Source organism: Cebus imitator, unplaced genomic scaffold (assembly GCF_001604975.1).
Source record: "Cebus imitator isolate Cc_AM_T3 unplaced genomic scaffold, Cebus_imitator-1.0 Scaffold3, whole genome shotgun sequence".
Classification (NCBI taxonomy): Eukaryota; Metazoa; Chordata; class Mammalia; order Primates; family Cebidae; genus Cebus; species Cebus imitator.
The window spans coordinates 4,970,015-4,990,359 of NW_016107318.1; the positions used below are offsets into that span (position 1 = coordinate 4,970,015).

At 42.3% G+C, this 20,345-nt stretch overlaps 1 protein-coding gene across 2 annotated transcripts in view; it reads right to left on the minus strand.

Moving 5' to 3' along the window:
- Window positions 1–2,410, minus strand: part of AK5 (adenylate kinase 5) — a 295,232-nt gene extending 292,822 nt beyond the window's left edge. Inside the window, exon 1 of one of the 2 annotated variants that reach the window (XM_017531373.2) lies at window positions 2,001–2,410. In XM_017531373.2, coding sequence (XP_017386862.1) covers window positions 2,001–2,060 — 60 coding nt within the window. In that variant the 5' untranslated portion in view covers window positions 2,061–2,410. Of the gene's footprint in view, window positions 1–769; window positions 1,771–2,000 lie in introns of those variants that run through there. The other variant, XM_037739572.1, reaches the window with a different exon arrangement.
- Window positions 2,411–20,345: the final 17,935 nt, after the last annotated feature.

Consider the following 20,345-nt stretch of genomic DNA (forward strand, 5'->3'; position numbering starts at 1 on the left):
CAATGTCTTAGTGTTTAGTAAATAGCTAATTGTTCAACTTTGTACACCTAGAACATTGTGGTGGGGAAAATCCAACTTAAAAACCTAAAGTATTTAGTTTTGCAGTCTACACTCATCACATGGAGAACTGTCAGATTTTCCTTCCCTCTTGAGCTGCGCATAGCACAGATTCCTCTTACTGAAGGATGTAGCCTTTGGAGGTCACCAGCAGTCTACTTCCATCTTCCCATTGTCCAGAAGTGAATCCAAGTCTACTGTATTACTGTATTTCACCTAAGTGGACTTCCTTTTCTGAGTGTGCATTATTTATGCCATTCATATGCAGAAAAGTAAAAAACATAAAACCTGAACAAAAACTCCTGCCATCACTTATTTGCATACACAGTGTAGATTTTAATAAACAAACTATGAAAATTCTCTGTGGTTACCTTTCACCAAGGAGGAAAAACAGTACCCACATTTATAAAGAAAAAGGATGTACTATTTAGCGATTTTTGCAATCAGGTGGTTCTCCTACAGATGTTTCTAATGATTCTTTTAGACACTTAGAAATGAAATTTCTCTAAGTAGTATCTTTGTGAGAAAAACCTTCATCTTTTTTGCCATATTTACTTTTTGAAAATTTTTTTAAAAAAGAACGATTCTTTGATTCCCACACATTCCCCAGACCTGTCCTTATCCAACACCACCTGATTATTTTCACGCAGGAGTAACACATTTGCTAGATTTGGGCTTCACATACCACGCTTGAGCTCAATGAGTGGTTTACCTGGAAATCTTGACTTCAGATGACCTGAAAAAGGTGGCTTACAGAAGTGAGAGGAAATGAAGATTTGTAATTATGACAAGTCATTTTAAAGATAGTTTGGGGAAACTGAGGCAAAATTTCCCAAGTGGTGTTTTAAAATTCTTTTTAACAGAACAAATCCAACAACAACAAAACCCTTCATGACCTTTAGTTTACGATATCAGGCTATCAGTTTTCAGAAATGGGGGGCGAGGTTTGTAATGAAAGGATTTCCTCTTTCAGAGCTCACCTAGGGAGCTCGGCTTGCTTCTATTCTTTTATCTTCCTCCCCCCACTTCAAGCAAAAGCACTTGAGATTCAGGAATGTTTTAAAATTCAAATATGAAGAGAAGGAAAGGAAGCCAAACAACCTGAGACAGGGGCTGCGGCTTAGAACCAACCAAGGCTCATTCCTCAAGCCTGCTCTCTATCTCCAGGTGTTTCCCCCATTCCCGGGTCCAGGTGCCAATGATGCCGTGATGCGGTCTGAAGACTGAGCAACAGGGGTCACGCCCGCCTCGTGGCTCCCTCCCCGACCCGCTATCTCCAGGTGGGTTGTGGAGCTCTAGCGAAAGCTGCGGCCCAACCCTTCCTAGGCAACGGAAAAACGTGCTCAGGAGTTCATTCAGCGAAAGCGCAGAACAAACGCTGGGGCCTGTCACTGGGGAGGTAGCACTTGATAGGATGGGTTTTGCTTTATGTATCTTCTTCATCCCTCTCTTCCAAGCTGTCTCCGGGGAGGGCTGCCTTCGTCCACACTTCCTCTTTCCCGCAGGGGTCCCGACCCTCGACTAGTAGAGTGACTAGGGCTCCGGCTCCCTCAGTTTCGAGTCTTTACTCGCTGCTGGGCGACAGTGCACCCGCCTGGCCTGACCCTCGCCCCCAGAGAGCGTGGCCCGGCCGTTGTCTGCAACCCACCCTGGCTGTCCACATCGGAGGGGCGCGATGGGGGCAGGCTGCTTCCAGAACTCGGCTCCAAGACTGAAACTTGATTTGTGAGATGCAGGCTTCTAAGCCGAGCCATCTGACAAGGACCCTGGCAACCCGCGGGAAAGGCGACTACCCTCGGGCGAGCTGGCGAGTGTGCTTCTGCAAGCCCCTTCAATTACATGCCCCGCGTGGGGAAGGTGGGACGGGGCGCGGCTGCCTCACCCCGAACCCCGGAGATGCAGTCCCCGGATGCTCCCGCCCGTCGGCCGGCCCTAACCCCTACCTCAAAAAGCTGAGGGATTTCCCTCCGGGCCAGATACTCCTTGGCATCGTTGGTGTTCATGGCTGTGCCGCGCGTGCCTTGGGGCGCAAGCGGGGAGGCTCCCGGGCTGCGGCGACCTGAGCCGGGGCTGGCAGAGTCCGCGCCGAGCAGCTGTGCAGCCCTCTTTCTCGCGCGCACTCAGCTCTGCCTCTCCGCCCAGGCCAGGGACCCCCTCCGCCACTCCCTGGGGGCTGTGGTCTCTGCGCTCCCGCCGCCTCCGCTTCGGTGCCAGTCCCCGCGGCGGAGCTGCGGGCTCAGAGCAGCTGTGCCGCGGCTTCCCGGGCTGCCAGGCAGCGCGGCCGCCAGGGGTGGGGCGCAGGGAGCGGAGGAGGGAGGACAGCGTGGCGGACGCAAGACGACAGTCCGCCCGCCTCTCCGGTTCAGCGCGCCGCGCTCCGCGCCTCCCCGAGCCGGGTCTGCGGCTGCTGCCGGTCACGCTGCGCTGGCGGGCGGGAGGTGCGGGGGTGGGGGCGCGCGCGCGCAGGGGTCGCAGTCAAACCCCTCGGTGCCGCACCGGCGCCAGAGCGCGACGCTTCCCTGCGTGCGCCGCCCAGGGATGCAGCGACCCGGACCAGGTGGCCAAGGGAACAGGGTCGGGGTCTCTAGGAACCTGCGGCCGTTTCACTTCTGCGGACCTTGAACACACACACACACACCCCTCCGGCGCCTCGAGGAGCTCCCAGGAAAACCTAATAGTCACAGGATTTATCATTTATTCCTAAGATCACCCATCTTTCACTATAGGGAGCTTTGGGGAAGGGCGAAAAGGGGATTCATGGTGTGGAATCCACCCCCTTATGATAATTTTTAGATCTTGAGTATCTCTGTCCTTCAGGAAAGTTTTGCTAGCTGGTTTCGAATTTTTTCCCTGTCCGTGTCACAAATCTTTATAGACTTTAGGATAAGGCCTTAGTGTGAGACTGAAATCCTAATCAACTGAAGGACTAATAAGTAGTTAACTAGTTAATTATCTCCATGGAGAGGAAGGGACAGTGCAGGAGAAAGGTGGGTGGTAGTAGAGAGTTAGAGATGCTTAAATTGCAAATGTTTTTAGTAGGTGGGGAGGCTGGGCATCATTAATTAGATCTGAGGAGTGTGCAGTCTGTGGACAGTGGCGCATCGGAGCACCGCTGGGGGAATATGAGCGAGTATGGGTGGGTGCACTAAGGGATAATGGGTAATGGACCTTCCTGCTGCAGACCATGGTTAAGGTGTACCCATATTCCTCCTAGCTCTCAAGATGACTCATTTCCCTACTAAGATGTCTTCTCTTGCCTGTTTGGGAGATAGTCCATGCCCCCCGAGAACATGATCTCTAAGTTCCCACAAAGTCTAACACTGTAAAAGGGTGCGTGAGAGAGGACACACACTTACCAGTTTGGTAGGCACTGGTATCTGGGGTCTGGCTGGAGAGAGAAGCAACGCTGTCAGTGCTTTAAAAAACTAGAGTCTGAATGTCCATTTCAAGTTCATCTTTGCAGATCTTTTCTTGGTTCTATTTCTTGTTCCGGAAGCAACTGCAGCTCAAGCCTTAACTATAGCTGCAGCTTTGTTTCACCCAAGTGAGTAAGTGAAGTTTTGAAAACACTTGTGAAACCTATATGTTTTACAGTAGCCTTAAATGGGGCAGGTATTTGAGATCCATGGAAATTGGGTTTTGCCCCTAGAATATACCACTTTACTTACAGTTCCAACTTCCAATATTTATTTAAGGTTGGCTACGGCAGTAGTGAAAGCGGTGTCTCTTCTGTATGCAAGGATGCTTGAAAAGTACTGCTGTCTGTAGCATTAAGGCTTACTTTGTGGGCAGGCACAGTGAAGGGGAAACACTTAGGAATGAAGAGACCACTTTCTGCAGGACTTTTCAAGGTCATCCTTTACAGACAAGAATCTGGCAAAGCACGGCTCACCTGTCTCCCCTTGAAGAAATGCATAATTCTAAGTGTACTTTAGTGTTACCGAGCAAGTGATGGCAACTTGCTTGTAAAAAGAGAATGGATAAGAAAGACTGCATTGCACTAAAAATTGTAGATAGCCTGAAAAATGTGGTAAACAGTGATATGGCAAGTTTTCAAGTAGCCTTATGCCGTGACAATCAGTATATTTTGGTGTGTGCCAGGGTGGGGAGAGATGTGTGAAAGAGGTAAAATGCTCATAATTACTTTTGCAAAGGAAGTTGTGGCCTTGTAGGGAGGGGCTATTTGAGAGAGGTATGATGCTTAAAAGCCAAGCTAATGGTTTGAAAGAGAGGAAAGAGAAAGGAGAAAGAACACTAAATACATCCTTGCTGTGGGAAAGCTGGCCTATCATTCCCTGTGATGAGATTCTATGTGTGGGTATCCTTTGTTTATTTGGGAATGCTTTCCTGGAAGTTCTAATCAATCAAAATGATTACAGTAAGCCAGATGTCTCTGGATAGACTGTCTTCTCATCATGCTTTGAGAGAGGGTACTAGGTTCTGAGATATAGCATTGAATAACAGACATGATCTTTGCTGTCAAGGAACTTAAATTCTATGAAGAGTGTGTATAAGAAGTACAGACAGACAGTAAGCAAATAAAAATGTGCAGACAACATCAGGTAGTGATAAACAAAGCGGCAGATCACAAGGTCAAGAGATCGAGACCATCCTGGCCAACATGGTGAAACCCCATCTCTACTAAAAATACAAAAATTAGCTGGGCATGGTGGTGCGCGCCTGTAGTCCCAGCTACTGGGGAGGCTGAGGCAGGAGAATTGCTTGAACCTGGGAGGCGGAGGTTGCAGTGAGCCGAGATCCCGCCACTGCAATCCAGCCTGGCACCTGGCAACAGAGCAAGACTCTGTCTCAAAAAAAAAAAAAAAAAAAAGGACATAAACGAGAATATATCAGTTAGTGATAACTGATGAAAATCAGAGTTCTTGATTTAACGCAAGGGGCAGAGGGTCTAGATCTGTTCTGTGAAAGCAGCAGAGGAAATGGGAGTAAGAATAACCATTGGGATGATGACTAGGGCTTCCAAAGGGCTGGGCATCCTTCAGGCTCTTGATGGGAATGTTTCCCTGAGTCATCATAGGTACATATGAATGGAGGAAGAAAATACCTATAGCTGTATCTATAGAATACTTAGGTCTCAGCCAAAGAAATTTAGAAAGGTATCCTAGCAGGAAAAAGTAAACTTTCTATTTTAAAAAACAAATATGTTGAAGTCTTTAAAAATTACACCACGATGGCTTAAAAGAGTAAATGCCATATATAGGGATTCCTGATTTACCATGTAGGAGTATGTTGAGGTGCTGAGAAAATCTAGCTCAAGCAATGTCTTCGTAATGTCTAGAAATATAATGGTGTATAAATACATGATTAAGCTACACGAGTCACAATGAAAGTAGTGTTTTATGATCATTCAGTCAACAGATATTTCTTGGACACCTCCTGTGTGCCAGGTATTGCTGGCACTGCTATGCTGTCAGGCGTGTAGGTGAATAAAACACATGGATGGAGCATTTATTGAGGAGCAGGAGGTTATATACAACAGATATAATACACAAGTATATAAAATTATTAGACGGTGATAAATACCATGGGAAATGAAAAAGTAGAGGGGCACAAGGAGAACCAGAAGGCTGGCTTCAGTTTTATACAGAGTGTTCAGGAAGGCCTCATTGAGAAGGTGACATTCCAACAAGGTTTGAGAAGGCTAGAGAACAACCAGTTCAAATGTCCTAGCAATGGCAGATTGCTGCCACTTTCTGGCAACAGCAATGAGGCTAGTGTGGCAGGAACAGGGTGAAGAAGGGGAAGAACAGAGAGGAATGGGGCCAAAGCACTTGGGACATTGTAAACCATTATCAGTTCTTGCACTTTTACCCTGAATTAAACCAGAAGTTAGAGATGTGTTTCAAGCCAAGACTAACATGATCTGACTTAAACGTTTTAAAAGGTTTGCTGTCTGCTGGTGTAGGTATAGGTAAGAGAGAAAAGGTAGGAGTGGGGAGAACAGTTGGAAAGCCATTGTGACTCAGGTGCAAGATGAGATGACGAAGGCATGGGCTCAAATGTTGGCAGCAGAGACAATGAGAACTGGTTAGATTGTAGATATATTTTGAAGATAGAACAAATAGGGTTTCTTGACAGATAGTAGTATATGAGAGAAAAAGAAAATCTCAAATATGACTTCATGGTTTTTGGCCTGAGGATAGTATGCAGACCATTAATTGGCCTCAAGAAACTTACTAACTTACAAAGTTATTTAATAGATAGATGGCAAGGAACTCTATACAACCCAGAGAAGCAACAGGACAACTGGCTCTGAAGGGAGTCTGGAAGATGGTAGATTCTCCCTGCTGCTTACTGACCACATTTCTTCATTTTCATCTGCAGCCCTTGGCTTATAGCAGCCATTTGAGCTCCCAAGGTAACCTACATGTTAGGTTGACTCACATGTTGCACAACCTCCTGTGTAAGTAGAAGAGAGGAATTTACACTTGCTTCAGGATATGCTTGCATCTTAAATGTTTTAGAATTTCAACGTCTATTCTGCAGGAATATTTTACCTACCCATGCGAAATCTGTAATTCCATCAAATCTAGTCTTTATCCATCAACCAGTTAACCTAACTTGGCTATGATGGCTACAAATAAGGGAGCAACTTGAACTCCAAAGAACCTTTAAATTTCAAAGCTGCAAGTAAAATACAGAGAGGAGCATTATTGTTTTGACTTAAATAAATATTCTAACGTATGCTTAGAAGTAAAAGCTTTTGGGAGGGTCCTAGAGAAAAGCGAACAGATCAATTTACCCTTTAAAATTTATTTTCACAGAATGCAAATAACACATTTGAGTTTTTATTATGTTATTCTTTTTATAATTATTGACAAGCAGCAATTCTGTGAGCCTAGAGGCCTAAAATTTCTAAGTCATACATATGAATCAGGACCAGTATGTCCTTCTGACTTGTTTACATTGCTTATTTTTGTCTTTACTACATGTCTCATGAACAATGTATTCGTGATGCATACACTAATCAGCCTAGGATGAGTAAGACAAAATCTTTCCATCCAAGAATAAAATGTGTTTTTTTCTCAGTAGTCCAAGGCATTCATGTTGGTGTGCTAGAAAAATTTAAAACTTACCAGAATTTACCATCTGTTCCTGTTTTTATCTAGTCTGTTTTACCATGTTTCTTCTATTAATTGTCCTTCTGCAATACAATTAACATTCACACCGTTTTTCTAATTAGATGAACTCATAAAACTAAAGATCTAGTGGAGATATGAGTAGTAATTAGTTTAAAGAGGTCCCTTCCCCAAATAAATAAACATTTTAGATTGTACAAAGGAAAACTAATACTAAAACATTTCTTCAAGAATGCCCCTCTCTTGTGCAAAAACGTGAGTGGCTACCATTTTCTGCGCTGTCCATTATGGTACCCGCTAGCCTCTCATGGCTATTTACACTTGAATATTAGATTGGTGCAAAAGTCATTGCAATTTTTGCCATTTTTAAATTACTTTTCATGGCAAAAACTGCAATAATAACCTGATACATTAAATAAAATTAGTTTCCTGTTTGGTACTTAGTCAAATATTTCCATACCTTCAAGGGTTCATTAAAGGCAATCTTCTCTATAAAAGCCATCTTTATTTCGCCCTAATGAATTTAAGTGATTTCTTCCTTTATCCTCTTTAGAATGTTACTTGTACCCCTATCTTGTCTTCTTCCTTATTGATGTACCTTTGTTTTTCTGATCTTCCCCGACCCAAAAATGTGTCTTCATGGTTGTGCCCTTATGCAGTTTATCATAGTGTCATGTACATAATAAATACTCTTATAATTTGAGTAATTTATAATACATTTAAATATTACTTCTGTTTTGTGAGCATATGCAGCTCCATTGCTTGATGTACTTTGAATTTGTAAATGTATTTGATCCATTATTTTCTAGAGTTATCGTTTTCAAATTCCATCAACATTGACTAATCTTGAGATGTGGGGGAAAAAAGACTAATTGCAACAAGTTATACACGGTTTCTCTATTCAGGACTATAATTTGTGCTCGAGCATTTGAATTGCCTTCACGATTATTTCTCATGCCTGTAGCTAACAAACAGGATGCAATTTAAATCAATCAAACAAATAGAGTTTCTACTAATCCCTGATAATTGGTGCTAGGTGTCCTTCCCATCCAGCTGTCCCTGGTCATCAGTTTTACAGAATCACAATCAGGACAGAAAAAGATTGTTTTGACCTTGTTCATGCCATTTCTAAAAACTGGCCTGTTGCTACACTTCCATTATTTGGAACAAAACAAAGCTTTCATCAGTTAATCTATTTTCAAATTACAAGCTCCAAATAGATTCTCGGAGGTCATTAATCATCTCACCTCTAGAAAATATTAACACAAGCCCATGGCATATTCCTTTTAAGGAAATGTATTGTGTTCCTCTTGTCTTCCACAGAATATCGTTTGTAATTTTCAGAAATTGGAAGGTGCTATTTGTGAAGATTATTTCTTGCTAATGTTGAAGTCTCAATGTTGGAACTACTTTTGACGCGTACCTTTTTCCTTCTTTAGTTCAGCTAAAACCAGGTTCTTATCACACGACCAGGAAAGATCAGGCATGCAGACACATTGAAAGGTGAGAAGAATTAATTAAAAGCTCTCATAAAAAAAAAAAAAAAGTCCTGCTGACAGACTCCCACCTCACAGACTGAACACCAACCCACCATACAGGCGCTGAAGAGGCCAGGCTCCTCCCCTCTGCACGAGGCACAGATTCCTGTGGCTCCACCCCGTTCCCCAGTGCACATATGTGCATTATTCAGAAAGAACCTGTTCAGAAAGGGCAGGTGGACAGGGGCAGTTGTCCCTCGGGGACCGGGTTTCATCTGGGACCAGCAGTCTGATCTGTCAGGCTTCAGGCTGTTACAGGCATGAAGCTGGGATTTTGCTGGGGACCCTTAGCTGTCTCCTGTCTCTGTCACTTTTATGAAAGCAGAAGAGAAGTTTTCGTATATCTCTGTTATCCAGAGCACCCACTTTCAAAAGAAAGTGTTTCTTAACATGGCTCTGGTGGCTTCATGGGGACAATCACCCTGGTGTTTGGGGGCTTCATATCTACCATTCAGTAAACGTGAAAGGAAAAAGTATTGTTATGCTCAGCCTGAAGTATTCATTAAATACTTTTTAAAATTATTATGAAAACCTTTCAACTTATCTATCATATGCTTACACCAAAGACCTCTCAGCAGGCGCCTTTTTCCCTGTGTATCTTTGGCCTTGGCTTTCTGTGCTCAAGTTCTGCCGTGACAATGGGTTGCTAGATATTTAGTCTTTCATTTAGCTAACATTTATTGATCACATACTATATGGCAAGCACTGTGCTAGGTTTTTAGGAAACAAAGTCATAGCCAGTGTGGCAAAATGCTCATGGTCTCCCCAAGGAAAAGGCTATTAAACCAAAGAGACTATAAAAACATAGTGGAAAGAGTATAGGCTGTAGAGTCATACTTTCTAGCCTTGTCTCATTCTTACTCGGCTGTCTGATGTCCACAATTCATTAACCAGTCCAAGCCTTAGTTTTCTCATTTATGAAAGCAGGCATATTAATCCCTAGCTCATTGAATTATTGTGAGGGTTAATTGAGCTGGTAAGTGCAGAGTTGAAACTTAACCTAATTCTCAGCTTCCAAATTCCAGTTCATTGCTTACTGAATTTCTTAATCTATTATTAAAGACCCTGATCCTTATTAAACACTACTCCCCCTCCCACATTGTAAGTGCACGTTGAATTGAATTGGGTGCACTTGTCTGATGCTCAGAATATTCTGTTTGCCTGGAATACTTCCCCGCTCCTGCATAGCTAAATTCTTCCTGCTTCAAGGATCTTACTGAAATATCATCTTCTTGATAAAGCTTTATTGGCCTCTGCATCATGAAATAACTGCTTCCCATAAAATCCTGTAGCAGTTTTTGAAAAATATGTTTTTATGAGGCAAGGTACATGGAGTACTAGAATGAGAATGGTAATTAATATGAATGCATCAAAAAACGTTATAACTGTAGCAATAGTTTGTCATTTGAACTTGAGAAAGATGTGGTGGTGCAATCTTTGAAATGAAAAGAACCTAATGGAGTGTGGAAAAGGGATGATCAGTTTTCTCCACAGCCAACCCTTAGTCTGCCCTTGCTACTTCTACTTTCCCACATTCACCTTCTCTTTCTCTTCAGGAAGCTGATTCCAAAGCAAATTAGAAATGGTGATAATAAACCAAATTTAAAAAACAGCTGATATAAGTCCTTATGAGCAACTTCAAAGTGGGTGTTTTTAAGCTGTATTTGTTAAGCTGGTTCTTAGTAAACATGGGTTTGTTGGCTTATTTTTCTTTGAACCATCTCTCTAAAATCTTGAATGCTTGAAAAGATGTTAACATCTAGAGCTTAGAAATGTTTTAATTATTGAATAAAGAGTGGATTTCACTGTAATCTAATTTGCTTCATATGCCATTAGAGCACTCAACCAATAAATATTTTGAATCTTCATAAATAAGAAATATATTTATAGAAGCAATTTGGTATTCATTGTTGTTATAAAGGTTGATTTTAAGGACTTTGAGAACACATAATGATTTAAATCATTCATTACCGAAGTAACTTCACTTTTTGTGTTTGTGCAAATATTAGTAAATGTCATTGATTTCCATTAAATGCCTAGGCTCTCTGAGGAGTAAATATGATTTTATGGTAAACTACACCACTTTCATGGCAGTCATCAACAACTAGGCAAGTACCAGAGGTACTGAAACCAAACCAGTAGATAGTTCCAGATCGTCTAGCATTTCACATTGAAATACTTGATCCGTGTTAGCATGAGGGAACTGGTGATATAAACTTGTTTCCTATTTTAACCATATCCACATCTAGCAGGTGCACCTTCACCTTTCCCTCAGCCGTAGGGTGGAGTGCCCAACCTGGGCATCCTCCTGGCAAGAGACGGTAACTCTAATGGATGGGCAGAACTTATGCCCCAGGGGAAGTGTTCACCGTTCTTCTTTAGTTGGCGCGTGCCACTTTCTCATTGGTTGTTAGGAAAATAGGACCTGGTAATAATTTGTTGAATGGCTAATATGAGCTGAGAGCACTTCCTTCTTCACAGCCCCGTAACTGGAAGTTTGAATGTGAACACAGGAAAGAAGGAAACTTATCTCTCTCTTTTGGTGCCCTCATTGATGGAAAAAATAATTGAACCTGACTATTAATATCATAGCACCACACAGCAACATCAAAAAGCTCCTGAGGAGACTGGGAAATCAATTCTACACGTGATTATGGAACACATATGGAAAAAATCCCACCAGTGTCTTCATTGAACTAGGCAGGCTAGTGCCTTAAATTATTCTGGAACCCATAAGTTCACAGCTGACTTATAATCATTTCCCTTCATGTGATTTGAACTGTGAGTCATCTGTTCCACTGAAATTGTGGACACACTGGTGTATTTTTAACTTACGATGAGCCACTCTTTTAGAATAAAACAGAACAGAAATGCAATATGCAATTGTCTAAGAGGAAATAGTGTGCAAGGTCTTGAGTGGAGATCTATGTGCTGGATCTTGCAGGAGGTGATGAAGGTCTCCAGGGCTGCGTCTCTCAGTACATATTCCCCAGAGCTGCCTTCCCAATACAGGAGCAGAAGAAACACAATTTCCCAGAATGAATCATTCCCCTAGGCTCCTGTGCCCTTGGTTTCTGTGTTTGCCCCTCTTCTGGCCCCTGTCTTATTGATCTTTCCATCTTCCAAACCAAGCACTGGTGTCTAAATAATAGTAGTATCTGCATACATATCTGTTGACCATATTCATTCATTCATTCAGTCCTTTATTTTGAAGATATTTAGTAAACACCTTTTATGTCCAAGAGCCTGTGATAGGCACTGTAGATTCGGCAGAGAACAAAACAGATAATTTCTCCCTTAAAAGAGCATAAGTGTGTGTGTGTTATGTGTGTGTGTTTGAGGGTGAAGTAAGTCTGACTATACATTCATCATTACACAAATAATTCCAGCTACAAGACTTATATGTGCTTTGAAGGACTAGGGAGTCCTGACAAAACTCTGTTAATTAACTAGCAATATGGCACTGGCCAAATTACTTAACCCTCTGAGTCTCGGTTTTCTCATTTGTAAAATAAGAAATTTGTTTCAGCTGATGTGTAACATCTCTTTTTACACCTGAGTTTTATGATTCTGTGCTTGCTTTGTGAAAAACTGTTTTGTACAAAGAGCATCTGATTAAAATTATTCCTTAAATAAAAATACCAGTAACAATGATCAGAAGGCAGTCATTTTATAAATTTTCAAACTTTCAGTGATCGTAATGGAAACCACCACATGAAGAAAAATGAAAGAAATCTGTTAAACACACAGTTATATTAAAAATTGAAGAAAAATGAATAAAATGTCTTGAATCTTAAATGACTTGGCATCATTTTGGATGACTAACACAAAATTATGAAGTATTATGGGAGACCTTTTCCAGCTCCAGGTGACAAATTGTGCGAGGTTATAAGAGAATAAAATTGAGACTAAAATTACTAAATTTTCTAGTACTGAGTTTTAAAAAGGTCCTGTTCTTGGTAAGAGAATTCTGGTTTATTCCCAGGTGAAAGAGGCCAAACTGAACTGATAGTCTTTACCAGTGAGAAAGATAAGCCATGGGGACTGGGAGAGTAGAGTTTTAAGGATTATCTCCTCTCTCATGGAGGAAGGAAGGAAACACTCAAATGCCTCCCTTCCTTGAAGCTGAAGGAAGGGAGCCCAAGAGACCCCCTCCTAAAGTTTGTGGAGGAGCTGGCAGAAGAACAGGCTAACATCTCAATCCTGGTGGTTGCCTGCTGACTGAGGGCTTGCTGTTCTGCCCTGGGCTATTGGAATGAGGGAGAGATCGCTAGCAAGGGATGATATCACTGTAGTAAGCCAGGTGATCTGGAAGAAGAACTTTCCCTCTAAGCTCACTACTCCCAAGAGATACAGCAGAGAGTCCATGAGATGGGAGGGAGCACAGGCTTGTTGGGGATTGCTGCAGCATGAGGCAAAGGGGCCTTGCATACTTTATTAAAATGATGTAGCCTCGTGCTAATAAGTATTCTCCAATTGAGCAGGCCCAGTCTCACAAAGTACTACCAGTGACCATGGAGAGTTTTAGGGATCTGAGTCTGCTGAGTCCCCCATTCATCTCATACTGAGGCAGTAGGTCAGAAGCTGGATCAATGGTGAAAATCACAGAAAGGGGACAACTCTGCCACCACCCCGGTGGAAGGATTCATAAAAGAGAACAGTGGTTCATCCAGGGAAGATTGCATCAGTCAAATAACCCTGGGCTGTCTAGGAAGAATACATTCGTCCCTTTCCCTTGCCTGAGATGAGGCAAAGTTAGATAAGGAGACTGATCCCTGACTAAGCCAATAGATTCCAGATCATGAATTGTATGAGCTTCAGATTTCGGGCTCTAGTAGCTCTAGGTCAAGCAACAGCTAAACAAAGGACATCATCCAGCAGACCTTAGAAAGCAGAGGACCTGGTGCCTGAAAACTCCAAGTCTTTTCTGTTACCTCCTCACCAGGCCACATCCTGCCCTCATCACATGATGTCAATTTCAGGAAGGGAGGCAGGGGAAGGCCGTCTAAGAGCTGACACATGTTTAAGACTGAGTACTACCCAAATGGGTATTTAAGACAGTGGATGAGGGGCTCAGGGGAAGTCTAGAATAGCCATAAAGTATGTATATTGACTGTATACCTAGGCTTTCAAGTCTGGATTTCGAACTCCCTACACACTATTACTGAGTAAACAAACAAATTGGATCACAAAATGTCTGAATAGTTATGTTCTTTTAAGAGCAATGTTTTGTAGAAGCACTGTGATGCAGAAAAACCATCTATTTTGATATGAAGTAGAGCAGCTTCACGTCTCAGCTCTGCCACCTATTAGGTGTGTGGTCTTGGGCACGTTGCTTAATCTATCTGCCTCAATTTCTTTATCTTTAGAAAAGATAAAATAATAGATACCCTGCTGGATTGTATAAGAATTAGAAATAACATGCATAGAGTTCAAATATACTTCCAGACACACAAATAATGGTGAACATTGGCAAATACTATAATTACTATGTGCTGTGGCTGTGTTACTTTTTCTTTTTTTTTTTCCCCTATCTTTCCCACAAGTCTTACTTTTCCCATAATGGGGAAGTCAGAATTTCTGGCCACTGCTTACTATTTGCTTTATATGAATAAGGTTTGATGGATCTCTTAGCCTCAGCCGATTTTCTTACTATGTATTGTAGACAGCCTGCACTTGCCAAGAACCACACTGAGGTTAAAGTCTGTTTGTTATTGGTATTACTTTGTAGAGTCTTTAAGCTAAAATATGCTTTCTCAATAAATCATAGGAAAATAAACAAAATGTGAAAATAAACTTTAGACATCAATTCAACTCTTGAGACTTATTTTTCAGACAGTGGAAATGGAGAGATGAGAATTTTTTATTTAATACTCGAAAGGTTGCCAGTTAGGTTATTTTTGGCTCCAGTCCTCCTTCTCCAAACTAGTAGGAGTATTTTGTCCTGAAACATCAAAAAATTACTTTAATTCCTTTTAAAGAGCTAAATAGGTACATGTCTAGATGGAAAAAAGTATGGAGAAAACAGACTATTTGTGAAAAGAATGTACTCCTAAAATAGTATAATTTACCAATTCTATAATCATATAAATAACAAAGGATACTGAGATTTTGTTTCTGGTAATTTATTTTTTGTGTTTATCCACAGCATTTCTCCATACCAAAAAGATGTTTACTAACATCCATTAAATAAAAAACGACAAAACATCATTAAAGCTTCCTAATTCAGAATGACATAATGTATGCAAACATAACCCGCACCATTGATATGAAAATACAGAAGTTGTAATGCAGCCAGATGTTTCCTATACCTAGATATCTATTATTGTTTAAACAAAAATATTTCTTTCTGAATATTCTCAGTTCATATCTGATCTCCTAATCAAGTATACTCACAATTTCAATACTGCCCCGATGTTTCTGCTGCCTGTGCTTACAATGACTCTATCTTCCGTGTTACAACTATAGCAGTCATACTCCTGGAAATATTCTGTCATCAGCCCCTCATCCCCACTCCCAGCACAGGTACAATTTCAGTGTAATATGACTGTGCATTACTTATGGCATAAAGTTCAAACTCTTAAGCAAATAGATATTATCCTTGCCCGTCTCTTCCCTATCTCTCTTCATTCTACTCCATTCTTTATTCTGCTTGAATTAGCCACATGTAGACACTCTCTCCTCAGTCCTCATGCCACCACTCTTAACCAAACTTTAACATTCTCTCTCTCTCACCACACACACACACACACACACACACACAGAGAGAGACAGAGAGAGAGAGAGAGACAGAGAGAGAGAGAGAGACAGAGAGAGAGAGAGAGACAGAGAGAGAGAGAGCTGTTTCATGGCTTATTGCTTTTGCTTATGCACCTGGAATTTTGGAATCATCCATCTAAGATTCAGCTTAAGCATTTTCATTTTCTCTATCAGGAGGTCTTCCAAGAACTCCCAAGGTTGACTTCTTACAAAGAAACCCCTGTATAAACCTGAGATACTTACCACATTTTATGAAAATTATCTGTTTGTCTCCTCCATTAAACTGCAAACATCTCCAGTGCAGAAATGGCATCCTTCCATTGTGGGTCTTCAGTGTTTTGCCAGTGCTTTATAGAGAATTCATGGAATTAAGTGGTCCTAAGCAAGAATAGCAAAGATCCTGATGCTATTAGTTCTCCCTGAATCCCTATGACCCAATTTACTTCTAGGCCACCCCCTAGTTACTGCTTCTTAGTTTTCCAGTAGAATGCTACAGCTATGATACTCCTTGTGAGGCAGGTCACTGTGCACTGGTATCAATCCCAGGAGAGAATCCAAAAAATCTCATCCACTGCACCTTGAGCTGTGCCCATTTCTATCACTTGCCTGAGTCCAATTAAATCAAACACTTGCCCACAAAGAGTTATATGAAGGACGTTTATTCCTCACAGATAAGTGGTGTTAGAAATGCTAGTGTAGTTCACCACTGCAGGACAAGAGGGTCTCTGTGATCTGTAACAGAACGAGGTTCAGGATGGTTGATCCAACACTTCATTAGGTTACATGCAGTGGTCGCAGCTTGGCAGAGCCTAATGAAGGCATTATGCCCCAATTCTCTGTTCTTACATCCTTATGGGAAAAGCAGATTGACTGTTAGGGCCCCTACTCCCTTGCCCTCCCAGGGCCACAGGCGTTCCCTACCTATAGGACAGAGGTTGCGCTGAGTTGGTGTGGTGACCCCATCTGTCTGCCACTGTCCTGAGGCTACGACCTCTGCAGACATCCATTGCCCTTGTTGCTTGACCCAAACCTTTCAACCCTAGTCATCCAGACCAGGAAAAGAGGTTATTTCCAGTACAAACTTGACACGTCTCATAATGTTATCTACTCCAGTGGAAGGAATAGGTGTCCCTGATGTTACTAGAGGAACCCTAACATACTGGTACTCTTTGGTCCTATCCTCCACCCCTGTGAAATCTCATAAAAGAGAGGCACCCAGGGGAAGCATCACTTCCAGGTTAGAGTCAGGGATCCTTGTCTGTGGTACTACTCCAAACCAAACTGCAAACCACCCCCAGGATGTGAACTGTAAAGGGAAAAAAGGAAAAAAAAATTGATGAGGAACACTGAGTTTGGATTTTGCAGGTGCAGTCTACTCAGGCAGCTGCCCAGCCCACCTTCATTCCTACCAAGCTCAGTATTTCCTAGCATGCCTTGCAGTGCTGTGTTTCTCTTGCAGCGAGTGCAGTGTTTCGTGTCCATACTGCCCTCGTCAGATAGGGCTACCACCTCATTAGCCAGCCGTATTGATGTCCTGGCTTCAATTGCTGTGTGTTGATTGTTCCACCATTCAATGATTTCATTGGCCTGTGGATGACAGAGTGTGTGGAGAGTTCATCTTATTCCGTGAGAGTATATCCATTGTTGTATATATCCATTGTTGAGCAGTAAATGATATTCCTTGGTTGGAATTAAGTTTTATGGGGTATCCCAAATCAAGATATAAGTTCCTCTCGGAGGTGGCTATAATAGTCCCAATGTCTACACAAGTCATGCATATTTGTCCCTTCCAGGCAGCAAGGTATTGCAATAGTCCTTGTCTGTGTGGAGACACAGTGGATCTTTTAGTAGTCCAGTCACTCAGTTGTCATTCTTCTAACCAGATATCTTGGCTTTTGGGCACAGCTCATGAGTCAGTGAAAATGTAGCATGATATGGTGGCAATGGTGGACTTCATGGCCATCACCTCTGAATGAAGTTTGGCACATTGGGTGGAACATTCATATCCAGTCAGTCAAAAGATGGCAATTGGCTGGGTGTGGTGGCTTGCGTCTGTAATCCTAGCATTTTGCGAGGCCAAGGCAGGCAGATTGCCTGAGCTCAGGGGTTTGAGAGCAGCCTGGGCAACACGGTGAAACCATCTCTACTAAAATACAAAAAATTAGCCAGGCATGGCAGTGTGTGCCTGTAGTCCTAGTTACTCGGGAGACTGAGGCAGGAGAACTGCTTGCACCCAGAAGGTGGCCCTAGATCATGTGCCACTGCACTCTAGCCTAGGTGGCAGAGTGAGACTTTGTCTCCACCCGCCCCCCCTCACAAAAAAAAAAAAAAGGCCATACACTGGCCAGGTGATGGCTGCAGCCCAGTGGACTCCATCTGCTTGTTTCTCACAGCCAACAATAAACCATGTCATATTGTGTAGGTATACATGTCTTGAATCTAGGGTTCCAGATATCTGTAGAAGGAGCCAAAGCATTCCCTATGGGTTACTTGGTCCCTTATAATAAGCTAGCCATTTGTTCATAGAGCTGAGTAGTCCCTTTGTGTCCTATCTAAACTCAGCCTTAAATTTCTCATTCTTATTTGATGATTGAGCGCTGTTGAACCTGTCCAACTTTATTGGTTGGGTTTGTGAGGCCCATGAGAGATGGGTAGTTCAGGTCACAATATCCCATGTAGCTCACCACCTGTAAGATGTTCAGTCATCATCAGTGCCAATAGTAAGCAAGGAGTCACCATTTAAAAGGGGATATATCTGCCTCAGGCAATGTATGAATCCAAACTTGAAAAAGTTGGCACAACCTGGTGGCAGTTTTCTGTTGCACACACTCCAGTCAATACATGTAAAGGTTGAGGAAACCTATAATTTCATCAGGTTAGCAGGCTCTAAAGGTTCCAAGGGTAATGCTTATGTCACAGCTTGTTGACAGCTTCCAAGGCTTGATGCTGCAAAGGCCCCATTCAAAGTTGGTGGTTTTTCAGGTTACCTTGTCTAATGGGGGCAAAAGAACACCTAGATGGGGTACATGCTGTCTTTAGTACCCAAAAAGGCCTACCACCTGTTGAGCCTCTTTTTTATTAGTGGGTGCCACCAGAGCTGACAATTTTTGCTTCACTGTATCTGGGATATTTCTTTGGCTTCTTGCCCAAATGGCTTTGGTATTCGGCCTTCAAGAGTTCATCGTCAGTTTCCATGTCTCACAGTTGTTTTTGACCAGCCAAATTGGACTTACAGATTGTGACAGAGTGGGATGCAACATTCAGTCTGTAGCAAGTCCTGAATTAACAAAGTAATGTCCTTTTTCCATTTAGTATGCTGCTTTAGTTGAATTACCCATCGAGGCTTAGGTATCTTAGGTTGCCAAGAGGAGTGGATATATCCTGCTGTTATGGCTCAAATTCCTAGCTGTGAGGGGCATAGTCCCTCTATGGTATTCTGTGTCACAAGCAGCCAAAATGTCAATGCCTATAATGCATTCAGAGGTAGAAATCACAGTGACTGGCACCCTGAATGGTCCGAAGAGCCCCCCACACAGCGGATAAGCACCATGATGTCATCAGTTTATTTTTTCAACTAAAGTAACCTGGAAATATTGTCATGTAGCTTCCAGTATCCAAGAAGCCCCCAAAGGTCTGAATTCCTCTCTTTTCTTGTTTTATCTTGACAAGGTTATGGGGACACTGGTAGGGACCTAAAGACCTTGGCCTCATCTCTAATTGCGCCATTCAGCTAGAGACACTGGATCTTCAGTGTTCCTTTATTGGACCAACACACCAGCCAGGCTGCCTGAGATGTCCATGGCTTTTCTCCATATCCGTTCTTTAGATCACGAGTCTCCCTTTCTGTGAAGACTTGCACTGTGAGCACTGGTTCTCACTCAGGTGCCTGAGGGACCATCTGAGTACCCACTTCCTGAGCTCTTGGGCTCCAGGAATGGGTAATCACATAGGTGCCCAACAACCAGAGGGTCATGAGACTTGCTCCCCTGTCTCCACATTTTTTTTTTTGTCTCTGCCTCAATCAGTGTAGCAAGCCCCATGTGGGGGGTGAGCTACATCCCACTCATCACCTTTTCTTCTCCATGGATCATTCAGCTTCATGTACAGAGCCTTTGCCCCATGTTGGTGTCTCTGCTCCGGGCTGGGTATGGGGGGTATTGCCCTTCTTTCTTTGCCCTAGAGCCATGATTCTGTCAGACCAGACCCTGTCCTCTGTGCCAATTTCACAAAGCAGGTTCACCAAGACAGTTCACCCCTGTGCAGGTTTTGGGACTTTTTATTACAATTTTTTTTTGTAATATGTATGTCATTGTATTTTAACTAATGTGGAATAAAAACTAGCTGGCCAAAATTTTTACTTTGAAAAACCTGCAATGAACTAAAGTTCACTTGATTTTTTTTTTTATTCTTAGAAAAGTCCCTTTTTAATTTTTGGATGAGAAGAAGCAGTCAGTGTAGCTTGGTAGTTGAGAAGGCAGGCTCTAGAGTCTGATGGATGGTATCTAAATCCTGGCTGTGCCCTTTATAGCAAGTACTTATGCTTTTTGGCAGGTGACTCAGGCTCTTAATGCCTTAATTTCCTCATCTAAACAAAGGGAATAAAATTAGTACTACCGTAGAGAGTTGTTGTGAGTATTCAGTTAATTAATATACGCAAAGCTTGAATCGGTGTTCATTAAATGTTAGCTGTTATTATTATTGTGAAGTGGCTTCAGTGAGACCAGAGGACATGCCAACACAGAAAGTACATCTGCAGAATTTCTATAAAGATTAATACTGGATTTTTCTTAATTTAAGCTATTTTCCAAATATACAAATAATAGAACATTCTTCCCAAGTCAAAGAGAACTCTAGGACATGCATGCTGAGAAGCAGAAGTGACCACTAAGTG